Source organism: Plecotus auritus (genome assembly GCF_963455305.1).
Source record: "Plecotus auritus genome assembly, chromosome: 4".
NCBI lineage: Eukaryota > Metazoa > Chordata > Mammalia > Chiroptera > Vespertilionidae > Plecotus > Plecotus auritus.
The window spans coordinates 119,904,321-119,926,306 of NC_137775.1; the positions used below are offsets into that span (position 1 = coordinate 119,904,321).

The 21,986-nt window shown below is 38.9% G+C and overlaps 1 protein-coding gene across 1 annotated transcript in view; it reads left to right on the plus strand.

The window, feature by feature from the left end:
* CPED1 (cadherin like and PC-esterase domain containing 1) overlaps positions 1-18,887 on the plus strand; it is a 294,491-nt gene extending 275,604 nt beyond the window's left edge. The window contains exon 22 of the mRNA XM_080665547.1: positions 16,876-18,887. Within this exon, the coding sequence (XP_080521673.1) occupies positions 16,876-17,094 (219 nt within the window). The 3' untranslated portion in view covers positions 17,095-18,887. The remainder of the gene's footprint in view (positions 1-16,875) is intronic.
* The last annotated feature ends 3,099 nt before the right edge of the window (positions 18,888-21,986 follow it).

Genomic DNA, 21,986 nt, shown 5'->3' on the forward strand with positions numbered 1-21,986 from the left:
CAGTTCTTTTCATGAAACAAGGGTTTGTGAAACCAGATGCTGTCCACACTTTTGCATGTTTTGCATATATTGTCCAGACATTGCTTTGGAATGTGAAGTTACGTGGCTACTGTTGTTTGCTCTAGGTCTCAGGAGCTTCTGCTGAAACTGTGAAGGAGAGTTTCTCATTTGACCATCCTGTCAGATATTGATTCACTCGTGGGTTATTGTTTTTTCTTGCATGGCCTCCTTTGTAAACCAGAATACAGTTATTAGTGAGTTGGCTAGTGAGATGACAATTAAAGGTTTCTTCTGATCCTATTTTTCAGCCATAAGGTGACTGTCAGAATCTACCCTGATCCTCAGGTTTTATGAATACCCAAAAGTTATTGACACGGCATTGTATGCTCTCCTAATGGATTCATGTTATATTTTCATATGACAAATAGAACTGCATCTCAGAGAAGTGAGCTCCTGCACCCACAATAGAAATCATTTTGAGTTTTTATTTAGCAACATGGAGCTTGGCCATGTGGATGCAGACCAGATTTTAAGCTGTAGGACACTGTGTGTCTACTCATTTCTTCCATAAGAAAATATAACACTCTTTGGGTGCCTATCCTAATTTGCAAAATGTCAAGACTTAGAAATACAAGAGCAGGCAGTCTGAAAGAAGAAACAATGAACTTGTATCGGAGACTACCGGTATCAGAGTTGGTGACAAAAACAAGCCAAAAGTTGCCAAACTTGCAGAAAATGGGGACTTTGAAAGATGATACACAGAAATTGGTGTGGTTTTTTTTTTTGGGGGGGGGGGTGTCTCTTTTAGGAGAGATTCATTTATTTTTATAATAATGCCTTCAATTAGTATTTGGGGTGAGGATACCTGTTTTTTCTTTTTCAGCCTTAGTGCTTCTAAAAAGAAGTCCTCCAATGATTTCCAGCATGGTTCTAATTAAAAACAGAAGATGCCCTTCCCACATGATTGCATTACATGTATCTCCTGCTACAGCAACAAGTAGTTGACACTAATAGTCCTGGAATTAGAGAAGTACAAAAAAGACTCTCTGAACCATCAGAGCTAGAAAATTGGCTTATAATCATTACTAAAACACCATTATTAATTGCATAATAATGACTTAAGCATGCCAGGTAAAATTATTTAACTTATCTGATTTTATAATATTTTTGTGTTCAGATATCATGTACAAATTCTTTTTTCTTAAACCCTATTTTTCATGTATGCTGTCTTCGAGGCAGGCTATATAGGTATGCCCCAAATTATCTCAGTTGATTCTGGAGCATGTTATCCATTCCGAAGTTTCCATGTTCGAGAAGAAATACTTCTAAGAGCATTTGCCTTTCTAGTTACCACACAGACCTGATATGATCATTTTTCTCAAATGACTCCCTTCATCACAAAGTCTCAAACCTCATTCATCACTTAGGCATACTTGTTGCTTAACTTTTGAACAGTTTGTATCACTTGTACTTCAGGAAGTGGCTGGTGCTGACACAGATGTTTTATAATCTTTCTAAACAATCAATAAAATTCTAAAGCTTCCTGCAAAGAATGGTGTGATGATAAATGTAGCAAGCCAGAAAACAGTAGGTTATTGGTCTCATGCAAAATGTGTTAAAGGGTAGAAATTTATTAATAACAACCATTTTTTTCCTCTGTGCTCATCTAATGAGCTGGCAAAGAAAATTGTCATATAGTAATCAAAAGAATTAAAATCAGCTGTAAGAAACCCAAAGAATTTCATTTTGAGAGCCTTGTATCTTTTGGTGTTTAATTAAACCATTCTCACAATCAATTCACAGACACCTGAGAAGGATTGGTATAACCTTCACAGCAAGATGTGAATGTGACCTCTTTGATTTTTGGAGAGAATTCGAGCATAGACATAACAAGCCTACTCCAGTGATCTCTTGTTGCTATGGGTGAGATTAAAGGGTTTGGGCATCTCTTTCATCTGTCAAGGCACCAAAAGAGAATACATTGCCACCACACATCTATAAAATTTCCCAACTGGTGTGCATCAGTTTTGACTAACTGATTAGAAAAGCAGGTATATCGCTTCATGGGTAGAGATGGAATTTTGTTTTCTCAGTGTTTATGCAGGACAACAAACAGGATCCAGGTAGCTCTTGCCCAAAAGTGGTTTTGGATGGTGCCTTTAGTTATGTGGCAAATATCTACTGTCAACAAGCCAAAACCTGGAAAGGATACAAAATTATTATCAGCCCAAACTTAGCTGCAGAAGGGGAAAATCCACAACTAATTATTATGTGACTAGAGGCCCAGTGCACAAATTTGTGCACCAGTGGGGTCCCTTGGCCTGACCTGCAGGATTGGGCTCAAACCAGCTCTCCAACATCTCCCGAGGTGTCCCGAATTGTGAGAGGGCACAGGCCAGGCCGAGGTACCCCACTGGTGCACGATCGGGGCCAGGGTCACGGGAGGTTGGCCAGTGGGGAGGGACTGCAGGAGGGCTCCAGGGTGTGTCTGGCCTGTCTTGCTCAGTCCTGATTGGCCAGACACCAGCAGCAAGCTAACCTACTGGTTGGAGTGTCTGCCCCCTGGTGGTCAGTGCACATCATAGCAAGCAGTTGAGTGGCCTTAGCATATCATTAGCATATTATGCTTTGATTGGTTGAACGGCTGACAGTCGACCAGACACTTAGCATATTAGGCTTTTATTATATAGGATTATTAATTAGTCTAATCCAGCAATTTTCACAAACTTTTTCATCTCGTGGCACACATAAATTAATTACTGAAATTCTGCAGCACACCAAAAATACATTTTTTTGCTGATCTGACAAAATAATATGTATAATTTTGATTCATTGTGCTGGCTATTGTTATTTTTCAATTGACAATCTAAGAGAAAAGAAGTCAGTGCCCCTGACTAAATAATAAGGTATTGCATTTTTTGAAATTTCTTGTGGCACACTGGTTGAAAATCACTGGTCATATTTCAGTTGTATAGAGTTTATATGATATCTCTGTTTCCTGGCAGATATAGTTACAGCTTTTGACTCAGCAAAAAAAATCAAACCAAAAAACCCTCTGGCATCATGCCCAGCTCTCACACCTGCAGATTGCCTTTGATTCTGGCACCATGGAAAGAAGAGATTTTCAGTTCTTTGCCAGAGATGATTTTCATCATTATTTAATCTTTATTTTATACTCATTATTTAATATTTTTGGATATATATATATATATCTTTATTGATTTCAGAGAGGAAGGGAGAGGGAGAGAGAGAAACATCAATGATGAGAGAGAATCACTGATTGACTGCCTCCTGCACACTCCCTACTGGGGATCGAGCCTGGAACCTGGACATGTGCCCTGACCAGGAATGAAACCATGCCCTCCTGGTTCATAGGTCAATGCCCAACCACTTAGTCAAGCCGGCTGGGCATCATTATTTAATCTTAATTACTAGTAAATAAACAAAAGCTTATCTGGCCTAGAAATGTTTTCTTTCTGTATTATGGGCCTAAAGCTTTTCTCTTTGTACTTCAGACTTTAAAAGTTCATCATAAACATAATGAAGAAAAAGCCTTTACATTAATCTATCTAAAAAAACTGAAATAATGACTTTTAGAGAAAAAAGAACAACTGATCCAAATAGAGTTATCTTATTTATATAGCAGATGCCAGACTTTAACTACAGCATGGCTGTCTATACTAATAAAAGGGTAATATGCTAATTAGACCAGACATCTTTCAGACATTCATCCAGATGTCCTTTCGGACAAAGCCACAGTGGTGGGGGCCAAGGCAGAGACTGTTAGGGGCAATCAGGCCAGCAGGGGAGGGCACTTAGGGGCGACCAGGTCAGCAGGGGAGCAGTTAGGTGTCGATCAGGCTGGCAGGGGAGTGTGTAGGGGTGATCAGGCTGGCAGGCAGGCAAGCAGTTGGGAGCCAGCAGTCCCGGATTGTGAGAGGGATGTCCGACTGCCATCCCAGATTGGAGAGGGTTCAGGTTGGGCTGAGGGACACCCCCCTCCATGCATGAATTTTGTGCACCAGGCCTCTAGTTTTTAATAAATTAGTATATTGTAATGACAATTTAATTCATCAGCTTTTTTGGTGTCTGTGTAAACATTGTATTAACTGCTATAAACTGAGCCAGGAGAAATTCCCATTAGCATCTCAAACTAAACATGTCCCCAAAGAAAGAAATAATATTCTAATTTATTCTGTTGTGCTGTCATTTACAAACCAGACACATCCTTTATTCCTCCTTCTCTTTCTCCAGCCCCCTAACAACCTCCAACCAGCTAGTTACCAGGTGCTTTTTACCTCCTAAATATTTTTTCCACACTCTGTTTCAACTGCCTCGACCTTGTTTATTCTTTTACTTTATCATCCCATGCTTATTTTGTGTGTCCAGTTCTTGAGCTAAATAGTAGTGGTGCAAAAATAAACAAGACATACTCTCTTCCCTTGAGATAGTGTAGTTGGAGGGTCAGGCAGAAAAACCCATATTATGAAACATGTAAAATGGCATGTTAGAGATATAAATAGGATATTGTAATAACATCAAGAAGGGGTACCTAACCCAATCTGAGGACTGAGTGAAACTCTCCTTGAAAATTTTCCAAGTTGATTGTTAAAGAATGAGTAGACCCTAGTCAAGGTAACAGGGTGATGGCCAAAGAAGGCCATTCCAACCCTATGGGACATTGTGAACCAAAGTAGCTTTGAAATAGCCTGATGTTCTCAGGAAATCACAAGTAATCCTGTATATTGTAGAACATCCTATATAATTAAAGGGTAATATGCAAATTGTTCCTTCGACCGGAGTTCGACCAGCGTGTGGGGCCGGCCCGCCAACCACCCACGGCCCCTCCCCACAGCTGGCCCAGCCAGATCAGCCCCTATCTGGGCGGGCCCTGGACCCCACCCATGCATGAATTTATGCACCAGGCCTCTAGTCAATTATAAAAGGGGATTGGGAAAAGTGAACTAGGGTCCGATGATGGTAAGAGGTTAGACTTTATCCTGTAGGTGATAGAGAGCCAATGAAAGGTTTTAGAGAGAAGTGAGATAGCCATCTCTTTGTTTCAAATATGTAACAGTGAGGAGGGAAAATTTGAAGAGGGCTCAGTCAGGGAGAGAAGTTAGGTGAGAGGTGATAAAAGCTCACCCAAATAAGAACAGAGACAGCAAACATAAGGGAGAAACAGACAAATACAAGCCCCTAGATCTTATCTGTGGCATGAGGGCTCCAAAAAAATACAAGATAATTCCCTACTTAGGTGATGGATTAGCGAGCTCAACTGGCAATTGAGACAGAAAATAAGTGGGAAGGTACCAGCTTCAGGAAAAGATGATGGATTCAGGTTTGAACATGTTGTGTTTGAGATGCCTGTAGGACATCCAGGTGAGATCTCTCACAGGCAGTTGGATATACAAGTCTGAAGCCTGAGAGACAGGGTGAGGCCAGAGATAAAAATAGATCATCCAGAGAAAGTGAGTAGAATAAGAAGAGCTGAGGAAGAATCTTTTGGAAATGCCGACATTTAAGCAGTTTGGTGAAATAGGAACATTTGGATTTAGACAATGCACGTTCAAGCAAACTCTAGTAGAGTGTGGTGACATGGAAAGCTCAAAAGTGAACATTTGTGAGATTGAAATAGGGGTGATGTTGTCTCATGTAATAGATAGGTCTATTAAGATGGAATTTTTAACTAGTCATTGATTTTGGCATTGAGAAGGTCCTTTCTGATCAAATGAAGAGTAGTTTTGGTAAAATATTGTGGGCAGAAATTAGACTACAATAGGCTAAAGAGGTATCAGGAATGAGAAAGGGGAGCTGGTAAAGCCTTTCAATAAGTAGTAAATAAGAAATAGGGAAAGATATTGGAACAGAAAATGGTCTAGAGGCAGTTCATGGGCAGAGGAGGCATTGTCAATAGTAAGGAAATATTAAGACTATAAGAGGGAGTAGGGCTGTTGGAACAAGGGCCCTGAATACGTAGGAGAGGACCAGGTCAAGGACACTGGTGAATAGCTGGCAGGATGTTGATTAATGAACAAGGTGAGCTGGAGGGTCTCTTCTTCCCTGGAACCTTCACTTTCCACTACTTGAATGTATCCTTCATGCCATACCGGGATAATATGTCTACACTTCAAATCCGCTGTTGTCATTTAAAATCTTTTAATGGCTCTGTAAATAGAGGAGTTACAGAAGTTTTCACTGCCTAACATTCCTCCTCCCCTTTTATTGGGAAAGTGATTCTAGACAGCTTTGTGTGTTTTTAAATAAAATAATTAGTGCTTATTCCATCATCTGCAAGTGAATCCTAGCCTGTTGTGTGGGGTGATGATTAGAGATCAGTGCCTGGTGAGGATGAGTTCATTAGCCATAAGGGAGTCCCGTGTTTTCTGAAATGATTTGCTACAAAAATCCTGTTTTAAATCCTGTCAGAGGTGGCATGTGCCTGCCTGCAAGTATTCTAAGGGGTTTGGGAAGAAGTTTAAGGGTTCCACCTAAACTTGGGAGCATCCTGTATTGAATGGTGGTAAGACCAATTATATCAGGGTCTCTTCCTTAAGATGAATAATTAAATGGAGGATGAGCAAAGAGAGAGTCCATCACTCTGTACTGAATGAGTATGATGACTCCCTGAGGCAGCTACACTTGCCAGCCGCAGCAGTACTGGAACCTAGAGTTAGTATGCCTAAGAAAAAGATGTTGACCCAGCACTATTTCATGTTCTTTGAAATAAACCCTCATTTCTGGGGGGTTTAAGTACATTTCCCACTTTATGTTTTAATGTTCAAGCCTGGTGAAAACAGGATCTGTGGTTTAGGAAATGCTGTATTTGCCTCCACTTAAAGGATTCTCAAATAATATTAGTATATTAAATGATCCCAGAAGCCCTACAGCAAAGAAACTGTTTAGCTCAGTTTTTCCCAAACTTCTTTGACCACAGAACCACTTTCCTTTTTTTAAAATAACTATTAACACTTCACTAAACATACTTTGGGGAAACTAGCATAAAGGGTAAGGTCTAAAATCGTGTGTGGAGTATACAGATTGGCCACAAGCATTTATCTTTTCTTCTACTTGAAACTCCACCAAAAAGCTTCTAAAAACATAAAGATACTCAACACACACCCCCAAAAAAGACATCCTAAGAAATAACTCATAACAGATAAGAAATCCAAGTTCAATTTAGGAAGTTTGACTTAGCCTGCGAAGGAAGTTATCCTGCAAAGTGTCTTGAGAGAAGAAACACCAATGAGAGGTGCAACACAGATGCTCTGAATGGCCCAGACCTGAAGGAGCCCCACCCTGAGGAAGGCAAGCAGGGGTGAGGCACAGGTCGGAAAAGAACAGGTTAAAAGTCTGTATGCAAAATTGGTGGACCCTTCACCCCTCACCCCACCCATGCAGTCAAGAACCTACATCCATACACATCATTTCCTTTAAAATTGAACAGCAGAGTCTGGACTCTGAAACACAGATGCAGTAAAGAACACATGAATCTGGAGGCTGGAATCAGAAAGATGAAAATGAAAGTTGGCACTGGAAGGGTGGAACCCCTCAACTTCTTCCCAAACCCCTAGAATATTGGCGGACAGGCACATGCCACCTCAGATAGGAGGCTGGCCATCTCTTCTGCCAGGAAATTCAGCGCCCAACCGATCTCCTTGAAAAAGACCAGAGAGTGCTGAGCAGAGCCCTACAGCAGTGGTCGGCAAACTCATTTGTCAACAGAGCGGCAAACCGCGGCTCGAGAACCGCATGTGGCTCACGAGCCACAGTTTGCCGACCACTGCGAAGCCAGCAGTTGTAAACATGGGCCCACACCAATTGTTTCTAAGTAACATTTTAGTGCCACATTCTTCAATAAAAAGTCTAAGTTTAAGAGAGATAGATGGAAACAAATACCTGTGAGTTCAGATCAAATGGATTCCAAGACCCAAGACGCAACATCTAAATAGAGCAGGGTAGCAACTTAGCTTAGGATCCATCAGACTACTGAAGGCCATCCAAATAGTATTAAGAATTCACTGATATGAATATTCAGCCACTTGGGAAAAATGAGTTTAAAACAGGGGAGTTCCTTTCTGGGGAACTGCATAGGAGTACAAAGTAGAACCAGCAGTTTAACACTAAATCAGTAAACTGCTGGTTTGTAGCTCCTTATAATCAACCTCCCCACGTCAGAGCAGAATTTAGACCTGGGAACTGAGGTGTGTCTAGAGACAGGATTTAAAAGGGCTCAACTGCCAGAGTAAGAAGAGTTGGAGATTTGGAGGGAGGGTGCAAATCTGGAAACACCAAGAACAAGAACAAGGAAAGCCCTCATTCCTAAAGAAAACTTTTGTCCTTCCCTCTAATCCTCAGCATCTTTGACCCATTCCGAGTTGGACTCCCTTCAGTCAGAACATAGCTTATTTCATGTGGCCAGACTTAATTAAATATTTGGGGGGTGGTGAAATGAATGAATTCTTTATCTTAAAAAAAATTGCATGATTTCCTGAAATGGAATTATGAATGACAAGGACAAGCGTCTAGCTATTGCTCATCCTTTTATTTCTTACTCCATTTCTGTGAATTCTTAGGCTACTCTTTGAGCTGGCCATAAGTTTGTGACTTTATCTTAGATGGAATATCCTGCCTGCAGAATGACTACACCAAGTACAGAGGACTTCAATTATAGACATTTATCTGAAAAGTCTGCATTACCATTCTGCCTGGTCAATGTCATGTTTTCCAACCTTAGGAAGCCATAACCCTCATTCCTCTTCGGATCCCACTCAGGATTGTGAAACATGCTTGTAATCAGAACATCTCCCCTAATCCCGTCTAGAAAGATTTTGGAACATTTGCACCTTTGAACATTGTTTCCTATTTTGTTCTGTGGTTCTGGAACCACATCAGAAGTTCCTTGGGTGTTATTCAGGTCAAGATCAGTTTTAGCAAAGGTATTTGCTTGCAATCTGCCTGACACTTTTCCAGTTCACCGAGCTTTCCGTGTCTGCACTGGCTTTTTGAAAATTCAAAGTTATTGCAGTGCAGCAATTACTTGACATGGTCATACATTCATTCTGATGAGTATGTATGTGAAATCCATTTTGAAAGTTGATGTTACATGCCTCTTGCAAGGTTACTTTTGTTGTGTAGTTTATTACAGTTTTTCTTTTGTTTCAGAAGTCCTACAATAGCCATTGCACAAAACCAATCAAGTTGAATTGTGGCCATTTGTATGCCTTCTAAAATGTTTGTGTCCCCAAGTCCTTAATTATGTAGACATGTGGAAATAGCTACCACCATAAACTGGGAGATCATTAGCATATAAGAAACGTATGAAAATATAAAATTTACTTCTATATCCAAAATCACAGAATTTCAATTCTTATTACACTGAGTCATAGAAAAATTTGATCATCTACATATCCTGTAATATCTTACATAACCTGATTTCAGCTCCAAAATTACTCTTTTCTAAGTTTTGATAACTAATATATTAAAATATATCACTGTTTTGAAATGCTGTCTTCTTCACTTGAAAGTCTATTTCCACATGAAACAATCTGAACTTGAACATTGCTGTGAGAAATATTTTATTATTGCACCCATAATAAAACGATGCTAACCTAACAATTTATCACACTTTCTGGAGAACAATTGGCCTTCACTATCTCTTCCTAATTTTAAGTATAATTTGACACAGTAAATTCAAAAAGAAAAAAAACCAACAACAAAAAACTAAAGACAAGAGGTTACTCTGGATTGTTTTATGTGGCAAAATAATGTCATTTAACACTAATGAAAATAATGTAAACATTTCCAAATCCCATATGTATATATAATTAATCATATGCAGTAGTTCCTTATCCTATTAGGTAGGCATGACTCTTCCTCAGTCGTGAAGTCATAAGAACCCAAATTTAGAGAGGCGTTTGGAAGTGTCAAACTATTAGAATTTGTCTCTGATTGAGGTGACCACTGTGAACAAACATGTAGAGTCTTTTGTCTCTGGTTCAAGGTCTAAATCTCTCACTGCTGCTTTCTGATGGCTCCTTTTTCGTATTATTATTATTTTGCTCCAGAGGTAAACTAACATTTGTATTACTAACAGCTCTCTTTCAAAGCCACATTCTAGTTGACACTTTAGTTGGACTTTAATAATCCCAAATGGTCCTCTGATTTGGGGAAGGACCCAAATGGGCACATTTCCACGCATGAGATCAAAGGAGAGAAGCAAGCAGCTCTCTGTTGCCCAGGTATCAAACACTTCCCACTGGCATAACTTTTCCAAGCCTTAAAAGTACAGCTTACTCCTTCTCCTCCACTTTAGAGCCTCTAAAATAAGGTAATATTCTGAAACTCAGATATAGCCATGTGGCACCAATGCTGGACACTGAGTTTTACAAATAAGTTCAAAGGGCTAATAGCCATGTGAGGAGATTATCGTGCCTGTCATAAATGAGCACAAAGTCTTTTTCATGTGTGAAGGAACTATTCATTGCATGGAAACAGCCCCGTGCCTGACCTTGGGAGCGAGTCTCAGACAATGTCATTGAAGTCATTTCATTCTAGTTCTTACTTCGAGTATCTCAGACATGTGTCTTTATATAGTCCCCTTGAGGGTAGGGACCATGTCTGAATTACTCCATGTGTTTCTCAACGCAGAGAACTCTGGAGATTAAAGCATGAATATTATATGGAAAATGATATCATTAAATTGTAACATTTTAAGACACAGCATCATCTTGCTTCTCTTCTACTCTTTATTATAAGGGATTACATGAATTCTTGCTAACTCTGAAAATTTAAAAATTAGTATATACAATAAAAACAAAAACAAAAATCCTGTCATTATACTACAGGGTGTCCCCCAAAAAATGTATACACATTTTGAATGATTATAAAGTCAGTGTTTATTAACATACAGTTCATTTTCAAAATTTAAAAGAATCTATAGAAGTGAATAAATTTTTTGTCTATGCCTGTTTTCAAACTGGTGACCATTCTGGTCCAAGCACTGCTGATAACGCAAAGCAATGGAATCGCAAACATCAAGAATCATTTGGTTCAGTATTTGTGCGCCCTCAATTCATCAACTGTTGCTAGTTTGGTACCTTAAGATTTATCTTGTATGTATCCCCATAAAAGAGTCCAGTGGATAAGTTTCCTTTGTTCAAACAGTTAAACCTGAAAAAGAATGAAAGTTAAGTGAATTATCAGCTGTTAAAGTCTAAGTACATTTGGGCGGGGGGGGGGGGGGGACACAGGGAAATGTATGCACACTTTGAATAATTATAAAGGCAGTATTTGTACTTCAACTGTGTTTTCAAACTTCCAGTAGCATTTTAGGCTAAATTTTATTTTGTTCAAAGCTTAATCTGGCTGAAAAGAAAGAACCATCCATTGAGCCATCAGCTGGTAAAAACATGTGCATACATGTTTTTGGGACACCTTGTATATACACCTCCCAATTCCCACCTACTTCTCCGTTGGAGATGCTACTGGCCATTTGATAAATAGCTCCATTTTAAACATATACTCTTGATTTTAACCCCACATAATTAAAACTATTACATCGTCAAATTTTATGGTCACTGGATTTATATAACATTGAGCTTTCTTTAAAACTACCTCATTTTTTAATGAACATTTTAAGGAACAGTAGCAGTTTATGAAATGCATTTTAATCTGCAGTATGAACATTCCTATTCTTTCTCTCTCAGTATTGGATTCTGCTTGTACTTGGCTTATACAACCAACAAATTGAGTCTATGGTGGGTTGATGGTAGATCTAATTCATATTGATGAATGAGTGTCTGGTATTGAAAGTCCTCCTCATTACTACTTTTTTTTTCCTTCACAGATGGTCTTGATTTTTTTTCTTACATTTACTCTTAAAGATGTATTTTAGAATTTCTTTGTTAAGTTCCTCCCAACTCCTGCTGGGATTACCATTGTAATAGCACTTTAATTAGTTTGGGGTGATTTGACATGGTATGTCTTTCTGTTGTTTATGTTTTCTTTTATGTCTCATTAAACTTTTGATATATTCTTCACCTCCATCACTGTTAACTTGAAGTTGTTTTAGTAATGTAATAGAATATTTTCTGTAATATATTTCCTATGAATTATTGATAGAATATAGAAAAGATATATAATTTTTAAGTATTCTCCTTCTAGCATTTCATTATTTTTCAGTAGATTCCTTTGGGTTTTCAATGTAAACAATCATATAGCTACAAATAATTCCTGGGTCATTTTCTAGAGCAAATATTAAACCTTGCATTCCTGAAATAAATGTATGAGCTCGTGGCAGAGCACATAATGCTGCTGGAATTTTCAAAGGCTCTTAGATTCCATTTACAACAGCATCTGGGAGGATTTCTTTGCATCTATATTTTGACAAATTAAAATTGAAATAATTCCTTCTCTGTAGGTCTGTCAGCTTTCAGGATTCCGAATGAAATTGATACTCGGTTAACAAAGGAATTAGGAAACCTGTCTTTTATTATTTCCTGGAAAATAATTTCAAAGGAAACCAACTACATTAAGAGTTGTTGGGCCAATCCCTGGAATAGGCACGTAGGTGTCAATCTAGAAAAGCATAGAGGGAGCATTGACACTGCAGGTGGCATTAGGCTGGCCCTCAGACACTACGGGAGACCCCATCATCCCATCTTTCTTTCTCACTTCAGTGATTTACAAACAGAAATACATGACCAAGTTTCCTTTGTGGAAAGGTGTGGTAAAACATTGACATTACTCCTGAGTGGAAGCATCTGCCTCAGCACACACACTGGGAATATGTAGTTTTGTGTATCTCTGTTATGAATCAAATTCAAGATTGCTACGTGCATCCTCACGAGCATTGTCCAACATATGCAATGCAATGTTAAGTGAAGCCCTGGAATCACATACAACATTAAAATAATGTTTGAAGTACTATAACCTTTTGCATCAGGATGGACCTTTTTCTATTTTACATGTAATTGGCATGCAGACCATCCATCCTATCTAAGAGTAATATGCAAATTGACTGTCACTCCAACACACAAGATGGCTGCCCCCATGTGGTGAAAGATGACTGCTCCCATGTGGACACAAGATGGCCAACAGGGGAGGGCATTTGGGAGGGACCAGGCCTGCAAGGGAGGGCAGTTGGGGGTGATCAAGCCTGCAGGGGAGGGCAGTTAGGGGTGACCAGGCTGGCAGAGGAGGAAAGTTGGGGGTGACTGGGCCTGCAAGGAAGGACAGTTGGGGGGGACCTAGGCCTTCAGGGGAGGGCAGTTAGGGGCAATCAGGCTGGCAGGGGAGCAGTTAGGCATCAATCAGGCTGGCAGGGGAGTGGTTAGGGGGTGATCAGGCTGGCAGGCAGAAGCAGTTAGGGGCAATCAGGCAGGCAGGCAGGCGAGCAGTTGGGAGCTAGCAGTCCTGGATTGTGAGAGGGATGTCCCAGATTGGAGAGGGTGCAGGCTGGGCTGAGGGACACACACCCCCGTGCACAAATTTCATGCACCGGGCCTCTAGTGTAAGATAAAATTATATAAACAAAATTAACGTGCCCTCGCCAGTGTGGCTCAGTGGATAGAGCATCGGCCTGCGGACTCAAGGGTCCTGGGTTTGATTCTGGTCAAGGGCATGTACCTTGGTTGCGGGCACATCCCCAGTAGGGGATGTGCAAGAGGCAGCTGATCAATGTTTCTCTCTCATCGATGTTTCTAGCTCTCTGTCCCTCTCCCTTCCTCTCTGTAAAAAAATCAATAAAATATTTTTTTAAAAAAATTTAACCTAATTCTGGCTTCAGAACACTATACTAATATTTTTTTCAGGGCTGAATGTAATATTTGTGCTTAAGTGTTTCCTGAAATAAACTTTAAAAATGTTCACTAATCTTGCTATCACTGAGTGCAGACCTCCCCAAAATGGGCAAAACCTTCAGGAAAACATTGGTCCACCTCCCAGCCTATCATATTGAAAGTTATAGCATAACCAAACAGAGGTGGAAGTTGCTACACATAACAGCAACTTACAACCTTGGGGCCTGGAATATTAATCAGTGGTTAACTGGAAACTGAGCTCTTAATTACGATCCATAGGGATTGCTTACCGCAAACCACTGATTTCACTGGACTTCTTAAAGATCATTTCCTCTGAAGGACTGATCATAAAAAGGTAAACCTCCCATAGCTATAGGAAAACAAGTCATTTCTTTGGGGTTGGGAGGGTATAATTGGTTTCAAAACACATTAATATTATATTTTTTATTCAAAATGAGAATAGCCTCAACATTTATATGATTATGAAGTAATGCACATTCATTGTATTAAATTTTAAAAGTCAAGACCAAAAGTGATAGAGAATACATTTATTTTCAGTAATACAAACGAATGTTTCTCTTTTTTTCTTTTTGTTTTAAATATATTTTATTGATTTTTTACAGAGAGGAAGGGAGAGGGATAGAGAGTTAGAAACATCGATGAGAGAGAAACATCGATCAGCTGCCTCCTACACACCCCCTACTGGGGATGTGCCTGCAACCAAGGTACATGACCTTGACCGGAATCGAACCTGGGACCCTTCAGTCCCGCAGGCCGACACTCTATCCACTGAGCCAAACCAGTCAGGGCTTTTTTTTTTTATTATTGTTTAAAATATTACATACATCTCCCTTTTCCCCACTTGACACCCTCGCGCCACTCCCACCCCCTAGGACAAGCCCCCACTACCCCAGTGTCCCAGTCCATTGGTAAATATGCATGCATACAAGTCCTTTGATCTCTTCCTCCCGACCCCCTTCCCCTGCCTTCTCTCTGAGGTTGGATGGTCTGTTCAGTGTTTCTTTGTCTCTGGATCTATTTTTATTGAGAATACATTTTAAATCATCTCTACAGTAATTTCTCCACCCAAAGATTTCTACTCTTAACATTTTAGTGTAGATCATTACAGAATCTCTATTAAAAATATCTTCTAAAAAGGTTCATGCTCATTTATAACATAACTAAAAATAGATATCATTTTTTCAAGTATTATATATTTTTGAACTGTTTTATTGCATTCTCTTACATAAGATCAAAAAATATGTATCCAAGTCATTATAAAACACTCAAAAGAATTTAAAAATCCATATTAGTGTTACCTTCACTAGTCATTAGTAACTAATTTATGTGTCCATATTGACCAAAATTAATGTCTTACAATTGCATTAACATGATGGAATTAATGATTTGTTATTCATTTGTAAAGCCAGTAAGGTAAACCCTCAATTTTGCAGACCTCGATTTAACAGACTTAAGGCTTTAATGGACAAAATTACTGGTTCGTATGTCATATGTGAAAATTAACACCCTGTTAATTTTAAAATGCTTTAAAACAAGTTTTGCTTATAATCAAATTAACAGGTTATTTTTTTGTTATTAGTTCACTGTTATTTTTAACAAATTTTAGCGAAATGACCATATGTTGGAGAAAACACTGTAGTAATTTCGCAGACAAAAATAAATATTACATGTCTGCAACCATAGTCTACATATTTAAATCCAAGAGTCACTGTTTGTAAACAATGTTCAGGGAATGATTAGCACGTGATCACACCGCATTGCACACAGTGATTGGTTCTGTTGTCGTGTGGCGTGACTTTCTGCAGCAGTTTTAACACGTGCAGGCCCATGTTCCATCTGCGCTAAGCCACACCCCAGCCGTGTGCACTAGTTTACTCGTGGTGACTGGTGAATGCACACATTTATTAGACCTATTCAGTATACATTTAAAGTGACAGTAATGCATATAGAAAACTTTTCTGTGAAAGTAAACTTTTCATACACACTTAATTTTAATTACACAAATGTGTCTACAGAAGGAAAAATGGGTAAACTAACTAATGTGTCAAATTTTGAACATACCCATTTGGAAAACCTACTTCATTATATAATGGACTTTCAGCTTTAAAGGACACCCCCTTGCCCATATTAGTCTGTTATAATACTATATTTTCTCTCATCCTATTTCCCAACCGCCCTCCAATCTCTGTCTTGGTCCTCACCTAGCTCTCTCTGACCATTGGTGCTAATAACCTGAGTGATATTAACTCAGAGATGACAGCTGAAAAGTACAGGATTTCAACAGGGCATCTTTTTGTAAACTGTGCAAATAGACAATAAACATGGCCTCTTTGTCTATGTGTGCATTGATAGCCATCAGATATCTGTGAATAGAATCACAAAGAAACTAGTGTCCTCTGGGAAGGGAATTGAGTAATTGGAGGTAGAGGACAGAGATAGGAAGGGGTTTTATTATACACCTCTTTATGCTTTACAAATGCTTATTATACTGCCGATTTGGAAAATGTAAATAAATGTACATATGTATCTGCATATGCACAAACAAGAATAAAGTTTTTAGCTTACTAGGGCATAGGCTGCTCATTCAGGTTCCAGAATTTACTAGGTGCCCAGAGAAATGAAACCACTAACTATAAAGCGTCAGCTTATGCCGTGCAATGGAAAAACAGTTTTACTCTGAAACTCATAGCAATTGCTATTCTATAAAAGGCTGCCTGAGAGATTTAGAGTGCCACGCTTGAATCGGTGATTCAGCAGAGGCACGCCAGCGCCTTCTGTGTGTGATAGCACCCAGCCTGGATAGGTACACGCACACAGCAGTGTGGCAGAGAAACCCCGAGGGCAGGAAAGAGGCAGACATTCTCACTTCGATCTTGGTCTTTTCTAAAAGCTAGGCCATTCTGGTGCTTGGTGTTGTAAATCATATTGTGCCCTTTGGGCAACATGCGTGTGATGGAAATAATGTTCAAGTTCCCGAGTTAGTTACACTGTTCTGTGCAGGGCTCAAAGGCCCTTGCTATTGCCTCACTATTTTTTTGCTCTTGATTTGCAGGTAGTGAAGTCCAAGTTATCCAAAGAAAATCACTTGATTAAAATAAAACAATCAAGAAATCATACTGTGGGGAAATATTTCAGCAAGCAGAGCAAACTACAACAGCAACAAGACTCTCCAATAAATGTTCAATCGCCGTATCACGTCCGAGGCCCGATTAATCAGGTTTGCTCTGAAATCCTTCTCAGCAGGATGTGTGCGCATACAGGAGCTGCGTAGGCTCCCTGGTGGGGACTGAATTTGGACTTGAAGACAAACCACTAACCTGGAGCATCATCTAAGACCCACAGCCTGTGCCTCGTGTGTATTTTAGACTGACTACCTGCCTTCATGCACACCAGCACACAGTTACACACCAATGCACACGTAGCTTAAAAAAAAGTAATAACACGTTGTTCCTACCACTCTATAAAGTCAAGATGTGCACTCAAAAATCGGCTGGTTTTCCATGTGAAAGAGCCAGGAAAAGGTTACTTAACATATAATATGGACAAGAACCACTGTGGGCTGGGATTGCATTGTGATAATAAAAAGAAATACAGGCACTTGAATTATGGGAGAAAGGCTAATGCGTTGAGCGTCGTGTTATATTCTCTATTGGCCCGTGAATACTGAGAAGGGTAAAAAAGCAATTACATTCCACTTGCAAGTAGGGACTGAGCTTGCGTCCTTCACCGGGAGAAAACCTGGCGTTAATGTGGCTTCGGCTTTGTGAATCTAATGCTTACGAAAAACATTTTTCCTATACTTTTTAAACTTTGTAACTGAAAGGAAAAGAATAGGAATGTTCCACAAGGGAATTCAAATAGATTCTATGAGATGAGAAGTGTAATATTTTACCGTTAAAACACCAGGATGTTTAACTTCGCACTCTGTCATTTTCATAAACATTCCCTCCTATCCTGTCCCTGAACTTGGATGGGTAACTGCAGACTAAGTTGAGTAAATGTGTAATTTTTAATTGCAAAACAAAATATAGTTCCCCATGTATTACTTTGTTTCATTGACAGTATTACTTAAGAAAGCTTTGGTTTGCCAATAGAGCCCTATGTAATGTAAGGTTACAATTACATTTTATGTAAATATTTTGCAAAGGATTATGTATTCTCAAGTGCATAGGCATTTATTTCCATAAAGCACGTGTACATGTCCACTAATACTCCTATGTTACTAGTAACTACATTTTTATTTTCCTGAACAACTGTATCTAATTCAAATTTAGAGTAGGCATAAATTATTTTTTATTAAAACTGTGGCATACATATAAAACACACCTACTTCTAGTATTTAGAACTTTTTCTTCTATATTTTCATTTCAAAATAGTAAATTTCTTTATTTTACAAATGCTTGGTTGTGAGATAACATCTCACAGTAACAATGGTTTTTAAAGGATTAATTTCTTTTGGGGGGAAAAAGAGCTGAGAGGGTTAATTCAACCATGGCTGAAATTACCAAGTGTACAAATACCTCAATTTTATTACCTTACTAAACATAAAACTATTTTGATCAATGAGTTCCTTAGTATGAATATCCACCTCCTTTAAATACTCTATTTTTATATATATTTTTATATGAAAGTAAACATGAATTTATATTTAACTGCCTTAAATTATATTTAAGCACAAATATCACTTGATATAAACAATACATATCTGCATCTGATAGATGATAGATTTTTAAAAAGAATGGTACAGGATTCACTTTTAAAGTGAACGTGGTTTGGTTTTTTTCCTAATATCTGCAGCTATACACATGCACAATTTTTAGGTTTTTCCATCATTTTTTAATGACATAAGATGTTGCCAATTTATACAGCCTCTCTCTCAAGTTTTAATGTATTACATTCTCTGTAACAGGATTATAGCCAGTGGCTGATTCTTGCAATTTACTGTCAACATAATTGCAATAACTGTCTACCTGAGGTTTGTCTGGCATTTAGCTCTTCACCATTGAAATGATAATGGATTTTAGACACAATTGTAATAACGTTAATAATAAATGTCTTAGTAATATTCTGTGCTCTGAGAGTATCTTTTATTTTATTTTTCACTGTAGTTATACAACCATACAAATGGTGACCACTTGGTACAGATATTATCATGCGGATTCAACTATTGGAATGTGGTTTAATCAGATTACTATACTCCAGCCCTGATATTCTCTACATTTTCATCTGATGAAAATGTAGAGAACTATCTCCAAACATTTTGAAGATAGTTCTGTGACAAGCTTTTACCTTTTTTTAAGATAAGACACTGAAATGATAGGAATCATTCTATTTTTTTTTTATTAAGAGAGAGAGAGACACAGAGAAAGAGAAACATCAATTTTTATTGTTCCACTTATGTATGCATTCATTGGTTGCTGCTTGTATGTGCCCTGACCTGAGAGCGAACCTGTAACTTTGATGATTGGGATGATGCTCTTCTAACTGAGTTACCCGGCCAGGGGCTAGAAATCAGAAATCATGTAATTGCTCCTAATTAAAAACACTACCATTTATTTGACCATGGGGAAATAGGTGTGTGTATATGTGTGCATGTATACTAGTATTTGTATGTGCATGTATACTAGTGCATGTATGTGCATGTATACTAGTATTTGTATTTGTATGTGCTTAGCAAGTTAATCATTTGAGTGGAAAAAAATAGGAGTAGGGATTTTAACATATTTTTAGATATAAAAGTTAAAGGGAGTGTACTTTTGTAAGGATTGATTAGTATCCAGTCTAAACTAAGCTAAACTAAGGAAAACATGTATAATATTAAAAGCCATGAATAACTGCATAAGTATTTCCAAGCATCACTGTTGACATTGTGCAGGCGTGTGTGTGTGTTTAATGGCTCGCTGTGCTATTTGCCAGCCATCCCAGTAGGCAAAACGGATCCTGTAGGGACAGAGGAAAAAGAAGGGCTTGCCGTTGGCGCTGGTGGAGTTTACACTTGGGTCATTTCATCTTCCTGATGTTAGTTGCCCCTGTGCCTAATAGTCACCTCTACAACACAGTGATTCCCACTGAGAAAAAGCATTGGGAGAGGGGGAGGGGATTATTGATTTTTAAAATGGAAACCATTCCAGTAATGTTTATGGGGGGGAAATAAGACTGTTCTGCCTCAAGTTTCTCCTTTCATTTTGCTGGATACAAAAACTGGTCGAAAATTATGTAACCCAACAAGAGTTATTTCAAAGCCATAATGCTTTGGCATTGGGAAGCAGGGATCTAATGTAATAATAAGATTAATAGCCTGGAGTGATAATCAGGGTTATGAACTTATTAAATACTAGAGGCCCGGTGCACAAAATTTGTGCAAGGGGAGGGTGTCCCTCAGCCCAGCCTGCACCATCTCCAATCTGGGACCCCATTGAAAGATGTCCGACTGCCTCTCACAATCCAGGACTGCTGGCTCCCAAATGCTCGCCTGCCTGCCCGCTTCATTGCCCCTAACTGCTTCTGCCTGCCAGCCTGATCACCCCCTAACCACTCCCCTGCCAGCCTGATTGATGCCTAATTGCTACCCTGCCAGCCTGATTGCCCCTAACTGCCCTCCCCTGCAGGCCTGGTCCCTCCCAACTGCCCACCCCTGCAGGCCTGGTCCCTCCCAACTGCCCACCCCTGCAGGCCTGGTCCCCCACAACTGCCCTCCCCTGCTGGCCATCTTGTGGTGACCATCTTGTGTCCACATGGGGACAGCCATCTTTGACCACATGGGGGCAGCCATCTTGTGTGTTGGGGTGACGGTCAATTTGCATATTACTCTTTTATTAGATAGGATTATCTTATGGGCTCCTTCCTTTGAGCTAATGTTGAAAGAAGCATCAATATGTAAAAATTTTCTCTGTGACTTTTTATCTTATTAAAAAAAATCATCAAAATTAGGAGCTAGGATTATGTATTTAAAATGAACAAACATAACTTTGAGTAAGCTCACATTGGGCTGATCACTTCAAAAACATGTATACAAGGGTAAAAGGATACGACAGCAAATCCTACCGTTTTGCCTGGATCAAGCAATAATTGCTCTCTGCCAAGGCTTGCTGCAGTTTTCTTCAATGAATCACTTCAGTTCAAATGGCTTTGATTGCTCTGGGACACGAAGGCATTTTGATAGATCACCTCGACTTAGGGGAATGAACCAGAAGTTGTTAGGAACCCCAAAGACCCACTAAAGTCAGCAAGATACTGCCAGTGCCTGCAAACTAGGTTTTTCTACTTGGCAGGGCTTCCAAGATTTCATCCTGTCAAAGAACCTTTAATCATGTTTTTATTGCTGGAGAAACTGCTATTATCCATTTCCTCATTTCTTTTATGATGCATTCAGTTGGTGTAGGGGGCTGGAGAAGCCATTTTTTTCCAGGTGATATACAGCCTCCCCAAATGGTGCTCCATTTGTTTTCTTTATGTTCTTTGAAATAGGAAGAATCTGTTTTATGACTCTATTGGATGTCAGCTCACTACACATTCAATACATACTCAAAGTACTAATTCTTAACCTGTATCAGGAATATTTGTAATATGTAAGTGTTTGCAATGAAAATGAAGATAATTACTTTAACCCAAGGAATATCAAGAATAAAATTAAAACAGCCACTTTTAGAGAAAACACTATAATAAGTGATTTCTATTCCTACATGGTAGATTAGGTTTTGAATTTGATTTATGCTGACTGGCCCATTGTGGGGAAACACTGACTATATCTAACCGAAATATTTACTTAGGAAATTTATGTGTAACATCATATGATTATTTTTATTTCATGAAAAGTAATTTGTATAAAATTCATTTAAATATTTTGATTTTTAAAAAGTAAAGTAATTACAATTGATTACTAGTATTTGTACATCAGAATTCAAAAGTAACATGGTCTCAGAAATGTAACAGAATTCTCAATTATGTAGGGACTTATTATATGGCAGGCTAGTGAAATACACCAATCCGATGCTGTTTTTAGAGTTATACTAAGCAAATTAATGCTAATTGTATGTGACATATATACACTGAGTGGCCAGATTATTATGATCTCTGAACGCATATAATACAAGGCTAATATGCAAACTGTCCCCTCGACCAGGAGTTCAACCAGCAGGCAGGCCGGCCAACCGCCCATGTCCC